The 20,214-nt window shown below is 34.0% G+C and overlaps 1 protein-coding gene and 1 long non-coding RNA gene across 3 annotated transcripts; one reads left to right on the forward strand and one right to left on the reverse strand.

Annotated features, from left to right (window-relative positions):
• Positions 1-379: 379 nt before the first annotated feature.
• LOC134533023 (uncharacterized) lies at positions 380-8,596 on the reverse strand. Its single transcript, XR_010075232.1, has 2 exons — positions 8,201-8,596; positions 380-628 (listed from the first exon to the last, which is right to left on the reverse strand). It is a non-coding gene; the product is annotated as an uncharacterized LOC134533023 (long non-coding RNA).
• A 219-nt stretch (positions 8,597-8,815) lies between these two features.
• Positions 8,816-11,794, forward strand: LOC134533024 (phosphopantothenoylcysteine decarboxylase). 2 transcript variants are annotated; one of them, XM_063370163.1, is made up of 3 exons: positions 8,816-8,917; positions 9,338-9,724; positions 11,124-11,794. In XM_063370163.1, the coding sequence occupies exons 2-3, from the start codon at positions 9,359-9,361 to the stop codon at positions 11,493-11,495; spliced, it is 738 nt and encodes a 245-aa protein (XP_063226233.1). In that variant the 5' UTR covers positions 8,816-8,917; positions 9,338-9,358; the 3' UTR covers positions 11,496-11,794. The 2 variants fall into 2 exon arrangements, with proteins under 2 accessions (XP_063226233.1, XP_063226234.1); XM_063370164.1 differs by having other exon boundaries at positions 8,882-8,931.
• The last annotated feature ends 8,420 nt before the right edge of the window (positions 11,795-20,214 follow it).

A 20,214-nucleotide genomic window follows, 5' to 3' on the forward strand; every position in this document is an offset into this window, starting at 1 on the left:
TGCCTCCCTGCCCCTTAGCTTATTGTGACATCCATTATCAGATAACAGTCGAGGCCTGTCTGTAGTTGAGATGTCTTAACCCATCTAAAGGATGGAGTGTGCCGATTGGTACATCTGGTGGTTCATGCAAAAATTCCAAACATCGCAACATTTAATTACAACGCTTTGAGCCACTTAAGCCATTAACCAAAAAATAGCAAAATGGTATTTTCAAATTATCATTAAGAACCACTAACATGAATACCAGTGCTTCTTTTGCTTCTGGGAGATTATCAACAACATCCATCCCAAATCAACAAATCCTACAAAATGTTTCCCACTGAAATCCACTTTTTTCCTGATACACATCTCATCCATAACCAGAGAACACACAACAGTCTTTCATTTTGTAGCCATTTTATTATTATTTTTTTTTCAACATTAGGGCCTGCTATCCACTGAGGTACCATTCTTAAGTGTGCTGGGATGTGGCAAACTGTAAGAAAAAAAACATTTTGGACATAATTATATGCCCGACTAGAATAAAATATCAATGTTAGGGCTAATCTTCGAAGTTTCACTGGTTATGTATTCCTAGTTGGTCCTTCCTTGGAATGCACCAGCCGCTGGACAGCAGCAGGTGAGTTTTCTGAAAATAAAATTTATATCATTAAAAATACATAGGTTCATTTTTTAGCGAAAAAAAGAAAAAAAAACCCTTCAATCTAGATGATTCTGCCATTGCATGGATACAAACAGTAAATCTGGCATAACAATGTTTACACAAGGAAAAATTTTTTCAATAAGCTGAGACTGAATCGTACAGATATTTTCTTAATCTACGCCATGTGTTTTTAGTTTTCTCTCTAAAAATGTTTCTTTGCCACAGTAGAGTTCAGAGAAGAGCAACTAGGTGGTTGAAAGAAAAGTGAAATAAATAAAATAAATGGTAATATTAATAACATGTCAGCACTAATGAAAGAATTGTGTTGGGAGAATCTCAAAGCCAGAAGGCTTATAGATGGGTTTGTTAGAATGTATCAGATATATATGGGGTAGGGGGTGGGGAAATCTGGGACATTAGGTAAAGAGAGAGTAAAATATTTAAGCATGAGGGAGAACTCCATAAAAGTATTCAGAGAGAAGAGGATAATTGAAAGAGGTAAAAACTTGCTGTTCATAACAAAACAAATTGAATGAGGTGTGTGTGATGGGAAATGTGGCACAGTTCAGGAGGAAGTTAAGAGAACAATGGAGGTTGCCAGACTAGTGCCCAACAGAAGCGGAATTCAAATTTAATTCTTAAACAATGAAAATACAATGACAAGTATTCAAACCAAATAGCAATTAATTAATTTTAATTCTTATCTGTACCTTTAATATGAGCTGTTAAGAGAGATTTTTTATTTCCTTTTTTTTCTCCCCAGTGAATATGAAGCATAAGTTAGCGGTGGTTACCACTGATTCACTCATGAAAGCCAAAAGGATTGAAAATTTGTAGTTGAAATTCTCTTTTGCTAAATATGTGGTGGTGAAAATGTGCAAGATTGGGAAAACTTCATGATGTTTTTTAGGTTTCTGAAGTCTAAGTTGTTATTCAAGACTAATTCCCATTTCTTACCAGAATCGTATCTGCAGCATTTTCTGTAATCATTAATTCTTTCTGTAGGTGATTTGCTAGTGCTTTTGCAGTTGTCAGTCTGCGTATTGTCCTGTGTAGTTGCTGCCTCGATAATCTAAGCTTTCTACGTGTGTCATGAAGTTCCAACTTTGCGTTTTGCATGAAGGCCAATGATTTTCTAGGTGATTTTGCTATTAGTTCATTGAAATCATACACATAGCTTTTACTGAACTGCCGTGATCTTTTAGCAGGTGGCTCTTTGTTAAGTCTGTCGAGACTGTAAAAGTATGACAGGCAAGAGACTGGACATACAAAAGTAAAGTATATTTGATTTACAAGCATATTTAAAAAACATTTTTGAGCTTAATATAAGTGTATTCTGCAGAGAAGTTACTTTTTTTGGGAAAAAGTAAATAATAAATAATAACTTACAGTAAAGGTTAGTTAGGTTAGCTAAACTACATTATTAATACATATTTTTTTACATATCCAATATGTGTTATGAATATAGCCAAAAAAAGGATGAAATCAAATTTAATTAGGTAAATCTGAAACACCCAATTAACACAATGTTACGACTGGGCCCCCTTACGACCACAGCATACTTAAATTACCTATGAAGTTCAATGTATTATATTTTTCCTTAATTATCACTTAACCAAGTTTATCCCTTGATCCTGATGGCATGATCCTGTGGTACATCATGCTTGCTGTTTTAATTTAGTATGTCAAAAGATCCTGGACATGACAAAAACTTATGACAGCAATGAATTAAGATTGTAAGTATAAAACAATAGATTCCCGCTTCCCTGATGTTTTTAGAACGTGGAGAACCAGTAAATTAAAACAGCAAGCATCATGTAACACAATATCAATATATACAGGTCTATGTCATCAGGATCACGAGATAAACTTGGATACACAATTTGAAAGTTTTACCCTTGTCATGTTAACCCTCATAGTATTAACCGGATGTCCACAAGGAATAAATATTTCGTACCAATTTAGGCAAGAAAAAAGTACTAGATTTGAAAAAAAAAAGTACTAAATTATAATTTGTATTGTATAATCATTTTAACAATTTAGGAAGTTATTATGACATTGCAATGCTCTTAACTTAAATATCACACCACACACACACATACATCCCATAGTTTTTAAAAATAATTATGCTTAAGTAATAATAAAACATATTGGAGTTACTGTAATATTATTATATTAAAGAAAAAAGTACTAGATCTGAGCGTAAATGTACTAGAACACTAAAAAATTTATAAAAGTACTAGATCTAGTACGAAAGTACTAACTGTGGACACCCTGAGTATTAATAAATATTCTTAAAAATTTGACATAAACTTAATAAAGCGAATGTCAAACAAGTGTACCAAAAGAAAATATATTGTGTTTACATTTACATATAATTAACATGTATGGTTGTATTTAATTTTTTTTTTAATTTAACCAACAATATTTATAACTCTCCTAAAAAACTAGAAATTTTGAGTATCTAAAGTCTCCTCAGATTTGCATAAGATATTAATCCTAAAAAAAATACTATTTATCGTTTTAGATTGATTAAATTCATTTGCTCTTACAGCTTACTTTTTTCAACTGTTTTCAAACTATAATAAAATAATCGCAAATATAATATTTCATACCAAAATCATTTATAGGCTACGAAGTTAAGGGGATTCACTACTATTAATCTTGTGTGACATTCAGATATATTTTTTCCTGTTTATGTGGCATAAAAAACATGTACACAAAATAAGAAAAAAATTAAAATGTATAAAGTAAAGGTTTTTTTTGTAAATTTTATGTAATATACAAAATTCTATATAACTCTGGAACTATTTATTATATTTATAACGGTTCGTTATATACAAAATAAACAGTTCAACGCCGATTGTAATTTTTGTTGTTTTTTTATTTTTTCGAATAGAATATACCGACGAAGTCAAACACTTCAAAAAGAGGCTGCTCATTCATTCCACATACATATGCCCGTCGAACAGATGCTCGTAGTTCGCGTGATGAGAATTTACCGGAAAAAATATCGTCCTTCAGTAATGTTTTACTGCAAGTATACGAAGATGGTGCGACCTGGAACAGGGCCGCACCCAGCGAAAACGAATCTCGCCCCGAGCCAAAACGCCTACGAAGGTGGCCGCAATTTCTAATTAAGTTATATCCAAAACGAAAAAAAATAAAATTAGGTTGATTTAAATATAGGCCTGGCTCCGACCACCAACGTGAAATGATCTCTTCATAAATTACATAATAAGTTAGCGAGAAGCCATCGAACGCGACCTACTCGTCCAGCGTTCGACAGACGACTGGTGATCTCATGAACTCGTCTCCTCCACGCAGGGAGTGGACGTCACATGACCTCACCGACCAATCACACGCACTCTTCATTCATGCTACTGATGCAAGCCAATCACAGAACAAGTTACAATACATGAAAAAAATCTTTTACACACAGAACTCTGGGCTTCCCCTGATCAGTCTCTTTTCAATTTCACATTGATATCGGGGATTTCCATTCTCGTTCTCTCTCCCACACCGTGAGACAGCAGTTATCACTCGGTTCCCATACAGGGGGGGGAATTACCGTCTTTATCTCGGTTGGCGGGGAAGCACTGTTCCTTTCTCACTCACACTTACATGTCTCTTATGCCTCTCTCTTTCTACACATCAGACACAGTCCCGTGTTCTAGAATTATTCCACACGTTAATGAAAATTAAGAACAATAATTATAATACGAATTACTTTACAAAATTCAACTTATTGAGAAAAACATGAATAAGTAGGCCTAACCACGTAAAAATCTAGAACAGCGACTTCTTTGTGAATAATTACATAAAAATTACTAATGATTGAAAATGTCTAATAAAATACAAAATACCTTCTTAAAAAACATAGCAAATGAAAATAATATATATAAGTATCCATAACGTCTGACTATACTGTCTCAGAACATACACACCACTCTAAAAACATTGACTTATTAATATTTACATATACAAAAGAAGTTTAAAAGAAAATTATTTATATAGGAGGGCAGGGTTCTGCAACATTACATATTTGCATGTACCAAGTTTCATTTTGAAGCTGATGATGTCCTCTTAATTATTAGGTAAAATCATAGTTGTACTTTTAAAAACTAGGATTTTATACAAATGGAACGATTTATTTTTAAAATAATAAGTATTTACATTAACAAAAAAATTAAATTCTCAATTTCTACAAAAGTTTAATGCATAAATCTACCTAAATACTTCGTTCAAATACTGAAGAATGCATTGTAAAATTTTTTATCCCCTTGCAACAATTACTTTCTGAGTTATATCAATTCAAAAATTAAAAAACACAAAATATGTAATTTGCAGGAATCACCTGTTCAAAGTTATAGTACCAAGCATTTTACACAATATTCAGTTCAATAAGCCAACAAAACTTAATTTTGATGTCTCTGCTTTTGTTAGTTTATGGGCCTGAGTTATTATACACTATTAAATTCTTATTTAAGAGTTTCTTGTACATTATTTTGTTGTACTTATTTTTACAAAAAAAAATTACTAAAAACTGACTCTGACAATTGAAAATTGAGAAAAAATTTGTTTGGAAAGAAATAAGTTTTGCACGGCTTCAAAATTTACCAGCACCATAAGTTAGGCCCTCCTGTTGTTTTTTTCTTTCTTCTTCTTGACATTGTGCTTGTCTAAATTTATTTTTGTATTCTGAATATTTTTTGTGTTTTCGGACCTTAGCAAGGCTTCTTGGAATTTTTTTCTGTCTGTGCCCCTTTTGAAAAACATACACAAACTTCATGCAACCAATGTTATATTGAAAAATGCTCTCACTGACTCCAATTTCTTCTTTGAAGCAATAGTGGTTTTTGGGCATTTCGACCATACAACACCGTGAAGCTATTCATTTGCATTTTGTGTTTTTCCTGTTACACACTTTCTTTTTAAGTCATCTGAAGATAACCTTTCGTACAAGGGAAGTATTTTATCAAATACTTTGTCACTAATAGATGTTCTAATCATTTGGTTATGTGGTCTAGGTTTTTCCAGTTTTGCTAATGCTCTGTTGAAGAAGCACCAAGAATTATTTCCTTCGGGACATTTCTGATGTTGGGGATTTTTGTCTGTTGAGTTACAGTGATGTAATGTAGCAAAAATAGCACCTTTCATCTTTTTAGTGTCTCCCAGATTGTTCTGGACAGCATTTCTATAGCACCCTGTAAGTTGTAGCCTTCAAACTTCCATGTTTTCTCCTCTCCAAGTGGATCATCTTTCCCTGTGGTTCTCGGAGACTATTTTCCTGAGGCCTGTCCCTAACCTTTTAGCCATATGATTCAAGCATTCAAATTTTTCTATTGCTAACTCCACGTAAGGCTTTATAGAACTCAAGTGAGCAAATGTTTTTCAATCCTCATCTGATACCAAGGTAGTGTACCGAAAACAATGTTCCTCTGACCTTTTCCAAAGCCGTTCTTCTGCAATAACTTCCATCATTTGAGAGGACCCTTCATAATTTTGTTGACAATCTGTTATTTTATGACTGTCAAACCAGTTCTGAAATTCTACAGAGTCTTTTCCCAGCTGGATTTTCATCTTCTCATATACCCTACAGTATTTCGAAAGAACCTCATAATCAATAGCAAGGGTAAATATGTAGTTGGGCGATATGTGTTAAAAAAAAATTTTTTTAATCCAAAAATACTTTCATTCTATGCTCTTTAACTTCCTCTTTTCATTAAACCCAGCGGAGATAAGAAATTACAAATACTTTAGGAGATATCGAATTTTTTTATTTTCATCACAATACCTGTGCATTCATGCGGCATTAACAATTGTTTCTTGTTTACGAGTATCAATTTTTTTTTTAATTGGAGAATGTTGTCTTAATGTCCGCTTAGTTTGAAAGTATTTATTATGTAACTGACCTGACCTAATCCACCATTTTAATTAATTAGGCATTCACGAACACACGGCAAAATAAAAAATAGCTATGGTCTAATGATTGCACAGGTCTTGTATTGCAAAATAAGAATGGCAATATCTCCAAAAGTATTCGTAATTTCTTATCTCCGCCGGGTTTTATGAAAAGAGGAAGTTAAAGAGCATAGAATAAAAGTATTTTCTGAATTTAAAATTTTTTTTTAACAAATAGCGCCCAACTACATATTTACCATAACAAGTCCTGTTAGAACTTCCACGCAACAGCCAATGCCATTTTTGATGTGAATCCTCTCTTTTGCCAACTTCCATCATACATTACGCTTATATTGAAGGGACCTTCATCATCCATTGACCTGCCATCAAGTTAACAATATGCTTTACGAACTTCAATTCGAGCAGCTTCTAAATTTTTCTTGGCTGCTTCAATGTAAATTGTGGGCAGTTTTCCAATGTGCCAACTGTAGGCTTTCTTTGCAGTGTTTTCATATTTAGGTACATTCCAAATATTTCTAATGCTCTATGACCCTTGCCAATTGATGAGAAAGCCTGTACCATTCGACGATTGACATCATAGGGAGGTTGAGATGAATCAGATTGAGACAGGTTTGTCCGTTTTAATGTTACAAAACTTGTCTCATAGGAACATGTAAAAAATTCTATTTTCAAGATAGATGCAAACCCTTTAGAAGATGTAGTAGATGTAGTACTGACCTTCAAGTTCTTATTGAAACACTCAGGGCATGGAAACAAGGAGATAAAACCAGCAAGAAGATTCTTATCAACCAACAAGTAACTAGCTGCTGACTCGTCGATTTCCACCTGTTCACCATAGTTATTGTACAAAGCAAACCCTGTTACAGGGTATGGTACAGTAACCTCACTTGATACACTGAGACTAGGTTCATTTCTTTGAGAAAAATCTTGATTGTTTGAGGCTGTGTTCCAAATAGGTAAAAATGCGTGCTCACGTACTCGCTCTCGGAAGTGACGTCACGAGAGTGTTGTTCCATATAGTTGAGTGCGAGCACGAGAACGAGTGCGCATATCGAGTGCGTTTGAATGCATGCTCGTTGCGTACTCTCGTAACCATTGTTTGTTTACGTTTACGTCTGGACTATTGATCTAAAACAATGGCAAATGAACAATGCACGTTTCATTGTAAGTACCTGTTCGTAATTAAACAATACGCGATGTCTTCATGTGATCTGTAGACGTGGAACAAATATGCAACAAAGATTAACAAGTATGATACCGGTAATAGCACGGAAATTGACCCGGAGGTACAGGTTAGGATAGTTAATTTTAACATGATGAAAAATAAGCATATACATACATGCATTTAGGTGATTGATAAACCAACGTACATGTCTCAATGAAGCTGTTAGCATTGTACATTGTTGTAGGAAACCTCATACACATGGGTGTGTTTACTTCGGAGTATGGTTGTGTTCCAAATGGCGAGCACGCATGGAGCATGCACTTTGCACGCAAGGAATTGTGGGTGTGAGTATGAGCACGAGTGCAAGTGCGAGTCCAAGTGCGAGTGCAGATTATTTGGAACACAGCCTGAAGGTAGAGGCAACCTAACCTCACTTTGCACTCATCAATGTTTTGGTTGGAACTCACCTCACTGACATCCTTTTTAAATCGCTGATTTATATTACTTGAATTCCTTTATTTGATGTTTTGTCTTTTTTTCGATAGTCCACCCATAATTATAACATCTAACTTCACAAAACAAACACACTTTCAATAACTCACTGTTTTATTCAAAATCAGAAAGCACAACCACAGAATAAACTGCACAACCAAGAACTATAGAAATAGAACCATAGAGTAAACTAGTCAGCTGATTATTTATTTCTTCTTCTTCATTTCCATGAATGTTATTGCTCTAATAACTACATTAGTGGACAGCTGTTAGTTAATAAACGTGAAAATAGCATGGTTCATAAGAATTTAGGTCTAGCTTGTGAATATTCTTGAATAAATGCAATTTACTTGTGAAATGCCTACTTTGGGATTTTGTAGGGTTGTAAAAAATAATAAATTTGACTCTTACAATGTTAGGAAATATTTTTAAAAATATAATTACCTTGTTTATTACATTTCATAAAAGCTAAAAAAATGTTTTTAAAAAAATTGAAAATTTACAAATTTTTCATTATTTTCAGTAGCAAATCCCTTTAAACAAGGGTAGAAAACAGTAATTGTGTTAAGTGTAATTTTTTTTCGTTAGTTTGCTACAGTGATGAATTCATAGGCCAGTGTTTATTTATTTTTGTTGCTTTGATCGGTTGTCTCTGCTTTGATCTCTTTTGTGCAGCGTGTTAAATTGAGAAGGTTAGATAGTTTGGGTTTGTGTTGTAATATTTTACCCCCTAGTTGAAACTTATGTTTCAGTTCCATTAGTAGATTGTATTCCGATTTTGTAATGTCGAGTATAACATTTGGCAAAAAGTCGTTTACGCCAAGCGCCCCTGACAAGGGTAGTTTTCCTTTAGACCATGAAGGACAGTGTAAACGGGTGATGCTCAAGTATTTGTTATGTTTGAGAGCTAACAACAATGATAATTCAGCTTGCCGCAACGAAGCGAAAACCTACCTAGGTTGTCGAATGGACAACCATCTGATGGCAAAAGAAGAATGGTCAAAATTAGGTTTTGGCGATTTAAATCTTGATTCAAATGGGGATAAGTCTCATTAACTTAGTTGTATATGTAAGATGTGCATTGCATAGTATAATAATGATTTTGTTTGCAGTGTTTGTTTAGGTTATGCAGAATGGATGTGGAACTGTTCAGCATCAACGCGGTTAATCCTAACGGTCGTAAAAAGCGAGTGTTGCTTGGTTGCACTGGAAGCGTTGCAACTATAAAAGTAGGTCTTCTGGTTTCACAAGCTATTGCAGAGTCTTGCATTGGCAATGCAGAGCCTTCTATCGAGGTTCGTATAGTTGCAACCGATAATGCTGAGCACTTCATCGTTCATGAAGACCTTCCAAAGGATTCCAAAATTTATACTGATTCTGATGAATGGAATTCATGGTCTTCACGGGAGGACCCAATTCTTCACATTGAGCTTGTGAAGTGGGCAGATATATTTGTGATAGCACCGTTGGATGCAAACACACTTGCAAAGTTGGCACAGGTAATTATTTTTCTTAACGACTTGGTAGAAAAAATTACAGTGGTGTCCCTATTTTCCAAACTTTGGTAATCAAAAAGGCCACTTTATCCTAAACTGAAAATCAAAAAGAACTAAGGTTACTATAAAACCACAATGATACAAGATAATACATATAAAGTAGGTATATATCTGAAAATTACAAGTAAATTTGAAGTCAATTTATTAAAATAATTATTACTGAACTACATTGATTTGATAAAAAAAATGTGTTAAATTTTTTTATTGAGAATTCATCTTCTTTAAAGCCAAATTATGCCAGCGCAGGAAAAAAAATTGTCCACTGGGGTTGCGGCGGAGTGTTGCTCTACATAGTGTGGCGCTACATCAAATGCAGACTCAGCATCTTAGTGGAATTACCTCTGTTTGCTGACACCGTCTGCTTCACCTTCACTCTTGACTGAGATAAAGGTTCTTTCAAAACAATTTCATCAATGTTCTGATCAACTTTTGATCGTCTGCTCACAGCCACTCATCCATATCATTTTCATTTGCGTCCTCACAGCCATGATAAATTTGTAAGAGCTGTTTTACCTCTAAATCACTGATTTTATCTGCCTCATTATTTGGGTTGTCCAGAATTTTATCTATATTAGCTCACTTACAGATTCCCATGATTCTGCAACCCAGTAAATGACATCTTTAATGTTTATCATCTTGAGCTTTTGAATCAATGATAGTGTTTCTTCTTCATCTTTGAATGTTTGTCCCAGCATCCTTTTTCTGTATGAGTTACTGCAAGGGTTACTTTGGTGCTACGAAAACTGACTTAATATTTCCACAAACTAACTTGCCTTCTGAGAGATGAGAGGTAGCATTGTCAATAAAAAGCAAAGTCAGTTGTTTTGAAAAAAAATTGTAACTTCAGGAACAAAGTGGACATCTAACCATTCCTTTAAAAATGGTGAGGTAATCAAAGCTTTTTGAGAGTTTCTGTAGGAGACAGGTAAAGAATTCATATTTAAGTTCTTAAATTCCCTGCGTGTTGCTGACTTACCAAATGACCATAAGAGGGAATTAATGATTTACAACGGCATTACACAAAAATAAGTTCTGATATCTTGACCCAATTTTCGTCATTTTTTTTTTTTTGTGATTTTGTGCTTTTTAAAGTGTTAATAGGCTGTTTTACATGATAACTTAATGCTTATAAGGATGTGTATTACTGTTGCATTACAGAAATTATTTGGCTAATGAAAACATGGTAATCTGAACAGATCTCTACCCCAATTAGTTTGGATTAGCTGGACTACACTATCTTTTAAAAAAAATTGATTTTGTTCACCTAAGTATGTTACTTTAGCTAAAAATGTTCACCACTGGCTGTTTCACTGTGTGGTCCGGGGGTGGTGGTGTGACGCAGGGGCTGTGCGACAACCTGCTGACGTGCGTCGCCCGGGCGTGGAACTTCGACAAGCCACTGCTGTTCTGCCCCGCGATGAACACGCGCATGTGGGAGCACCCAGTCACGGCGCCACATGTCGCGACGCTCACTTCCTGGGGCTACAAGGAGATCCCGTGCGTGGAGAAGAGGCTGGCGTGCGGCGACGTCGGAATGGGCGCCATGGCGGAGGTGGACGACATCATCCGCCACGTTTTCGCCAGCCTCGAGTCGGTCTCCTGCGACGAAGGGTCTGACGAGCCGTGCCGCCTCGACGAGTTTGATTCCAGCGGCTCTAGCGACTCTTACTTCACCGACAGTGATTCTGAGAACCTCCAGAACAGCGAAACATAATTCAGCAACTGAACAGTTGACGCTGTATCAAGACTCTCTCTTCTTGTAACTCCAAAAAGGTTTTTTTCTTTAATTTAAACATGAAGTTACTATCATGAAAGCATTTATTTTAATCAATTGAATTTGAAGTCATTTATTGTGAACTAGGTTGCTACCTTCACAAACTCAATGCCCAAGATTGGTGATTTATATTGAGGTGCATTGACTTGAAATTGTGACAATTATATACTGGTCATTAATGTATTTTCATGTATGCATATGTGTAAATAAATTCTGCATTCCAAAAAAGGTTTGTAATCATTTTGTGTATTCCAAAAATTTAATGGATTTAATGCTGATGTGAAATGAAGACAGGTTTAATTTTTGTGGCTTCAAGATTATTTTCAGAACAAGAGAAAGATATGAGATCAGTCTCTTGCATGTGTGAATCCTCCTCTTTTTTTTTTAGTACGTCACTGTTATTTAACTAAATTTCTTGGAGGAAGGAAACTAAATTTTCTCAAAATCCCATTTGATTACTGTAAGAATGTTGTTTATACATTGAAAATTACTTTGGGAAGAATGTGCGGTCAAGGGTAATTTGGTCCTTGATGCATTGGTCCTGAAAATCCTTGAAATTTTAATTTAGAACATTTGAATGCTTTTTGGGTGTTTAATTCATTCATGTAATAATTTATGAATCTTAGCAGCACATAATTTCCTAGGCATTATTTTTGACAGGTCATTTTTTGTTTGGTTGATAGTTTGTTTCATCCATACCTTTTAACGTGTTATATATAATTGAATGTACATTTTCAAAACAAAATTACTTAATTCAATTGATAAATTATTTTTTTTATATTTTTTTGTACTTTTAATTTCATTTCAAAACTGCAGAAAGTTTTATGAACTAAAGTATAAAATATTACAGTTTGTCATAAATTGCAAGGCTATATGTACCATTGTTGAGATTACTCTAAAACATTTTGTGTACATTATGTTCAAGGTAAGCAAAGTGACATTCTGACCTTGATGCAGAGTATTGTGATGTTACAATCAAAACAAACCCAGATTCATGTAGCTCTAGGGTAGCTAATCATGCATCAATAATTATTTTAATTTTATAAAAGATATCCAGCTGTCCAAGTCCCAACCTTCCTTGCAACACTTGTCAAAAAAGTCTTACCTTTTCCTGAAGGAAGAAAGGTATCAAGGTAGGTATCATGTTTTCATGGGTAGCTTTTTAAATTTTTTGGCTGTTTAAATATATAATTACCATTCAATTGATACACTATTCTTGCATCATAAAGCGTAATATCTTCGTAAACTTTCAAACATTGTTAGTTTGATATTTGTGAACAATGAAATATTTTAGTTCACATACAGGAGTTAAAAATGTTTCATTACTTAATGAAACAGACTGCAGCAAGTACATTAAGTTTTGTCTCTTGTATGGAATACTGCAAGCTGCTGCTGAATATTTTTAAAACCTAAAATGCATTAACTAATCTCCTTTAAGAACTCATAACTTTAGATTTATGTAAGAAAGGGCTTATGTAGCATGGGTTATTAATGTGCCTGTAAACTCTTGGAATTACACCTTAAATAAGATTTTTTTTTCCAAATTCTTTTACTAAATTTTATGACTAAATTAGTTTTCTGACACTGCATTGGTTTAAGACAAAAATTAATTTTAATTTCACGTTTGATAATCAAGTTTTAGTCACAAAGGAGTTTTATTTTGTAATGTGTGGTCAAATAAATGCATTATCTTCATAAATTAATCATATAACTACTTATTTGCATTAGCCAGAATCTAAACATTTGCTTATTTCCTGATTGTAGGATATGAGTACATGAAATTTCAAGTGGAGTCCAGTTGAAAGAACTCAACTCGAGTCCAATATATTAAAGCTAAAAAAATTTGAGAAGTTTACTACTTGGTCTAGGGAGATAATAAAACACTAATGAAATGTTACCTACCAAAACAAAGTTACCATTTTTTAAAATTGTATACCTAAGTAGTAATTGTGAAGTACATACAACACAGTTCAGTAGGAAATGTGATTAGTTGATGCAAAACTGTTTAAAAAGGTATTTGTTATAATTTAAATACTTAATTATGATATACTTATATCATTCTGTCCATTCATTATTATTAGCAATGTAGATAGTTAAGTATTGAATTTGCTAATGATGGTGGCTAATCCTATAGATAATTATGCTCATTATTGACTTAATGATCGTGTAATGCTGTAGGCTATATAATTTTCATTACACTTTGCTAATCTGTTCCTCCTAGCATTGCTGCTGATTCTGTGTTGTGTAAGCCAATTTTCTGCACATCATTGGTGAGTTAGTATCTTAAATGTATGATTCCGTGTTTTAGTTTATTTGTATAATTCTGTGTGTGGATGATAATGTGTTTGATTGTCATAAGGTAGATGAATGGTCTTACCTTTTTTGTTGGTATCGCCATTATTATGCAATGAAATATGAAATGCATATTTTATTGTTCATATATATTCACACGACCAACTGTATGTGGCTTTATCTTGCTCAAGAGAGTAAATCAAGTGAAAGTGTATATTAACGAATAATTGATAAGATGAAAAAAGGCTGCATACAAATAAAAAATATATATATTTGTTTTTAAATCATATACCTATTTTAGTGAATGGTATGGAGTGCTAGTCCATATAATTAAAAACATTATTTATTGTAAATTTTAGTTAAAAAAAATTGTGTTATTAATTTTTTTCAAGTTTATTTATATACGTGAGGTTATGTTCCAGTATTATTTATTTGCATTATAAACTATTACATTATAAATTATTCAGTGTGTTTATTGATTTTCATTTTTAATTTAATTTATCCCAATAAATTTGTTACACAGATTTATATTAATGTATATTTAATTCCTTATTTATGTGTATTTATTTAATTTTTAATTAAAAACTTTACCAACCGTATTTATATCACTCCAACCTTTTATTATTTTATTTATTTTAATTATTTGCATGCAGAATTAAAGTTAGTTTATTAATTTTTATTCAGAACGTAAAACTCATGAAGCATGGAATGGCGTACCCTCGTAGAAAGGCAGAGGCGTACCCTTGAAGAAGGGCAGTAGCGTACCCTCAAGGAAGGGAAGTGGCGTAACCTTAAAGAAGGGCCATGAAGTACCCACGAAGAAGGAAAGTGGCGTACCCTCAAGGAAGGGCCGTGAAGTACCCACGAAGAAGGGCAGTGGCATACCCTCGAAAAGGGCAGTGGTGTACTATTGAGGAAGGGCAGTGGCGTACCCTCGAGGAAGGACAGTGGCGTAACCTGGAAGAAGGGCTGTGGCGTACCCACGAAGAAAGGCAGTGGTGAACCCACAAAGAAGGGCAGTGGCGTACCCTCGAAGAAGGGCAGTGGTGTACCCTCGAAAAAGCACAGTGGTGTACCCTCGAAAAAGCACAGTGGTGTACCCTCGAAAAAGCACAGTGGTGTACCCTCGAGGAAGGGCAGTGGCATGCCCACGAGGAAGCGCAGTGGTGTACCCTCGAGGAAGGGCAGTGGCATATTCTCGAGGAAGGGCAGTGGCGTACCCTCGAGGATGGGTAGTGGCATATCCTCGAGGATGGGTAGTGGCATATCCTCGAGGAAGGGCAGTGGCGAACTTAAGTAGCATTGCAGTCACTCACTGACTTATCATAGACAGTAAATTAGAATAAACATTTGGAATGTTGATTATTTTTTTCATTATTATTTACAATTTTTCTGTTATTTTATTAAATTATTAATTTTATATACATGTTTATAGTAATCCCATATGTAGTTACGCTCATCACTGACTCTCTGACTCTGTAACGCAAAAGAGAAATGTTAATATTGGAGACAATCCTATCACGAATCACAAATATTAGCCTTCTCCATAGACATGTGTATAAAACAGAAAATTGAAGTGTAACAATATAGTAACATTATAAATAGGCTACAGCTACATAAGTGGAACACGCCTTAATTATTAAATGTAAATGTTTTTTATACAGTAAACTCCGTATTATCCGCGGGCGAATGATCCGCGATGCGGATTATCCGCGCATGCTACGAAAAAATACAGCACATTTATAAATCTGTATTTTATTACAAGTGAGCAAATTTGAACTCTACTGACGAGTGTTTTGTGTGCAGTATACAGTAAAACGCCACAGGCCTTCTCGGAACTCACGCAGTAGGCTGGCATGCGTTGCTATTTTTGTCCTTGTCGCACTTTGTTTCTAGTCGTATGGTTGAGCACTTTTATGTTTACATTACTGAAATGTATTGTATGTTAATTATTCAGTAAAATACTAAAATTTTAGCATCATTTAAAATTTTTTACTGTTAATTGTATTTTTTACTGAACATAAAATAATGTTTAGATTTATATTTTGACATTAATGTTTCCTATTTTGTTTCCCATGTTCGGCTTTTTTGCAGATTATCCGCAATTTTCACTATCCGCAGTGGCCCTGCCACTTAATTTCGCGGATAATCGGGAGTGTACTGTATTCCTAATTTTTTAATGAGTGTCTTCGCCACCTTATGAATAACTATGCTTATAATTACTAAAAACACTTGTATCTCAAAAAGTTTAGCTCTAAATGAAAAACTGTGAAAATCGTTACCTTTTTGGAAGTTTCCCCGTCAATGGAAATCTTTCGATATTTTGCATTTTGTACTTATGTCCTTTCAAAATTTTTTTTTATTTTTAAATTTATTTATATCTTTGAATTTTACATTTTTATTTAAAAAAAACATTGGTATTTTTGTCTTTTATGTATATATGTTTGGTCATATGCCTGAAAGTTTTTTTGGCAGATTTACTTTTTGTAGTAATAGGTAATACCCTTTTGAATATTTATATTATAATCGCTTTTGTCATCACTTAATTTCTTGTTGCTAAAATTATCGGAAAATAGCACATTAATATCGGAAATAATTTTCATTTCCACATTTTTAAAAGAGATTTAATTTTTAATAAAAATTTTTTGTATATTAAATCAAAGTGTTTCTTACGTTCATCATTTTTCAACGGGTGACTTAGGCGGCAACCTTATAATTTTACATAATCTCGTACTGTATTTGTGATTTTCATTTTTGGCTGGAAGTTTTTGTGGTCATGTAGCACATCGTCATAGTTTTGTTTACGTAAACCTGTACTACAAAAACATAAAATGCAACATCTATGCAAGCGCCATGCTCAAAATTTTGTAGAATTCGCTGCAGTAACAACGGTTTTTTGAAATTGGCTTGGAATATCCACATAGTTATTATTTATAAAGTGCTTCATTGAAAAGAAATAAATTTCTATTTTACCATCCGTCTAGCTAAAAGTAATAATGGCGCATGTGAAGTGAAGACAAACCAACAATGATTGACAAATAAACATGGACGAAGCTCCATAGTTACTGCAAAAACAGAATAGTTACCATAAAATGTACCCTCTTTTATCGCATAATCGTCGCACATATATTTTTTGCCGTCAAAATAGGGATAAAAAACTTCTCACTTAAACGTCAAATGATGTTTTTGGTCCCGCTATTAGATGCAGAGCGAGCGCTTTGTGTAGGTATCTTTTCCATATAAAACACTGTATTTTAAAGTTGAAATCTAATATTTATTCGGACATTACCACTTACTTATTTAATTAACGGAAATATGAAGTTTTCTGACGTGTAAATTTTCTTTTAAATACTTTTTAAACGTTATTTCCTTTATCTGATCGTCTGCGTCGCCACGGCGTACCACTTATGAACATGTAGCCAGCGCTAGTTGGCATCATTCATGTTTGGTTATGTTGCTTCCCGTACAGAGCGCGCGCATGTAGTGAAATATCGATATCTCGCCGATTGCATGCAGCGCGCACTCTCTGTCGAGTGCCGAGTTAACTACATTTTATGGCCCTCATTCTTTCGTGGTAAATGTGTACTACGGCAATAGTTACGCGTTAGTTCATGTCGCAGATTCAAGTGGCCTGCGTTCGCGTTACAGTTTGGGTTTTCTATTTATCTTGTATACTCCACTTTTTTTTTTTTTTTTTTTTTAATAAATGTACTTTCCATGAACAGGTTTTTATTATGAATAACTTTACCTAACAATTTTTTTTTCCGCATAATCGTTGCACCCCTACTTTTCAAACTTAATTTTAGAATAAAATATGCGACAATTATGCGAGAAAAGACGGTAGTTACTTCAGAAGCACAATAACTTCCACATATATGCACCATAGTTACCGTAAATTAAATGTTACGAACCTGCTAGTTCACTCACCAAGCATAAGCACAATATAATCGTACATACACTTTGAATATTCTTGTACTTGGAGTATAGTAAAAAGAGGCAATAACAAAATTTAATATTTAAAATAACAATATAAATGATAGTGTGAAAAATTGTTTTCATTTCAATGTTCCAAATTAACATCCTAAATTGAAAGGCGTTAACTGTAATGCAACTGAACAAACATATTTTAGTTTCCTTGTGCTTCATAATATAATATGAGTGTTAATTTTTTTTATCCATAGTTACTAGTTGCTTAAAAAAAATGTTTGTAAGAAAAATTCAAATGGCTAAATTACATGGAAACACATTTTTGTAAAATTCCTTTGTAGATCTTAATACTGTAGGTAGGGACCGTAGGCTATTATGCAGTTAGCACTGTGATAGTGATTCAAAAACCATCATGAGATACTATGTTCAGTATGTACTTTAGTGCCACTATTTCCTGTAAGTTGAGCTTAAAAAGGTAAATGCGGTAAAGTGCTGACTTCTTGACACAAAAATATGCAACCCGTGCACCCATAATACAGGGTGGCCACTCGACCTGGAAAACCTGGAAACCTGGAAATGTCAGGGAATTTTGTAGCTACAGGGAAAAATCAGGGAAAGTCAGGGAATTTCATCAAAAATCTGGAAATTTTTCGTTGAAACAGGAATTTTTTTTAAAATATTACTAGTAAAATAGAAAATGAAAGGTGGGATTTATGTTGAATTTGTGTTTTCGAGACCTCATGTTGTCTCGTAACATTTTGCGGCTTTCATACATTAAGTTGGTGCACCTGTCTCGCTATTATTTTATGGTTTGTAAATCCGTTATTCAGTTCTGTTGTTTGCATGATTATTAGGCCTTGCATATAACCATCTGCGCATGGCTTGTTACAGTTAAATGGATAGTTTTTGTTGTAAAACTTTCTTGTGGCATCTTTTTTTTATGATTGTGAATAAAACAAGTTAGTGTATGTGCATACATTAATCCTTAAGAACTGCATTTCATTATTTGTTTTTGTGTAAAAATGGCAGGATACATCAATGAAGGCTGGTAAGTGTTTTTAGTTTTGGTACGTAAATATGTTGATTAAGGCTGACAAACATTTTAGTTGTGGTACGTAAATATTTATTTGTAAAGACAAATTGACAAGTTTTCGTCATGTCGTGCTCCAAACAAAAAAAAAACTAGCTTTAATTATAAATGGCTTACGTGTGAAGATTTTTCACAATGATTACTTGAAGACGAGTCAAATAAATTTTCAGCCCGGTGTTGTTATTGCATGATTAAGTTCAGCCTAAGCAATATGGGAAAATAAGCCGTGATAAGCCATATGAATGGAAAAAAACACAAAGAAGCAGCTGCAAACCGTAAGAAGTGTCTGGAAATAGACGTTCTATTAAAACATGGACAAAGCACATCTGAAGCTTCGGTTAGTAAGTACCCAACGGATGCCACTGAACCTGTTAGTCCAAGTCCAGTGACTGATATGCCTAAGAAAACTTTGAATGTTTTTCTATTAAATGATAGCATAACCAAGTCTGAAATATATTATTGGTGTTTGCATTCTGTGACAGAACATAATTCATTTAAGAGTGGTTCTAGAAGTGCTGAAATAGCCAAGAAAGTTCAACTTAAGAGGACTAAAGTTGCATATACAATGTCAATAGTACATGGGTTAGGGCCTTATTTCAAAACACAGCTGGTGAAATTGATTTCAGATTGCAACTATGTGGTTGTAGGGTTTGACGAGAGTCTAAAAAAGGTGGCTCAAAAGCAGCAGATGGACCTTTTCGTAAGATTTTGGGACTCTGAAAAAAATGAAGTTTCATCACAGTACTTTACGTCTGCATTTCTTGGTCATACAACAGCTGCTGATTTGCTTATCCACTTTAAAAGCTCTCTGTCTGATATAAATTTAAGTAAACTTATACAAGTGTGAATGGATAGCCCAAATGTCAATCATAGATTTTTGAAAGATTTGTTGTTTGACTTAAAAGGTGGTGACCCTAGTAAACCAACATTACTAGATATAGGATCTTGTGGTTTACACACTGTCTATTGTGCTTTTAAAGCAGCTATACATGAAACTAAGTGGGAGATAGTTGAATTTTTGAGAGCAGTCTACAACTTATTCAAAAATGTACCTGCACGAAGAACAGATTATATACAATACACAGATACAAGAATATTTCCTATGAAATTTTGTTCTATTCATTGGGTAGAGAACAGCAAAGTTGCACTTCGAGCTATTGAAATTCTACCTTGTTTGTCAAAATTTGTGGAGTGTGCAGTGCGGGATAAGAAAGCATATACTAGACAGAATGAAGTTTTTCTGTTGTTTCAAGATGTGTCAAAGACAACCTGTTTGGAGCAAAACTTTCATTCTTTTATTCTCTTGCAGGTTTGTTAGAACCTTTCTTGAGACAGTTTCAGACAGAATCT

This window comes from Bacillus rossius, chromosome 6, assembly GCF_032445375.1.
Source record: "Bacillus rossius redtenbacheri isolate Brsri chromosome 6, Brsri_v3, whole genome shotgun sequence".
Lineage (NCBI taxonomy): Eukaryota > Metazoa > Arthropoda > Insecta > Phasmatodea > Bacillidae > Bacillus > Bacillus rossius.

What these genes read in the sequence shown, in the direction of transcription:
- LOC134533024 (XM_063370163.1), top strand. Translation starts at nt 9,359, where the DNA reads ATGGATGTGGAACTGTTCAGCATCAACGCGGTTAATCCTAACGGTCGT. An exon ending in CACTTGCAAAGTTGGCACAG is followed by an intron (nt 9,725 to 11,123) that starts GTAATTATTTTT and finishes GGTGTGACGCAG; the next exon opens with GGGCTGTGCGACAACCTGCT.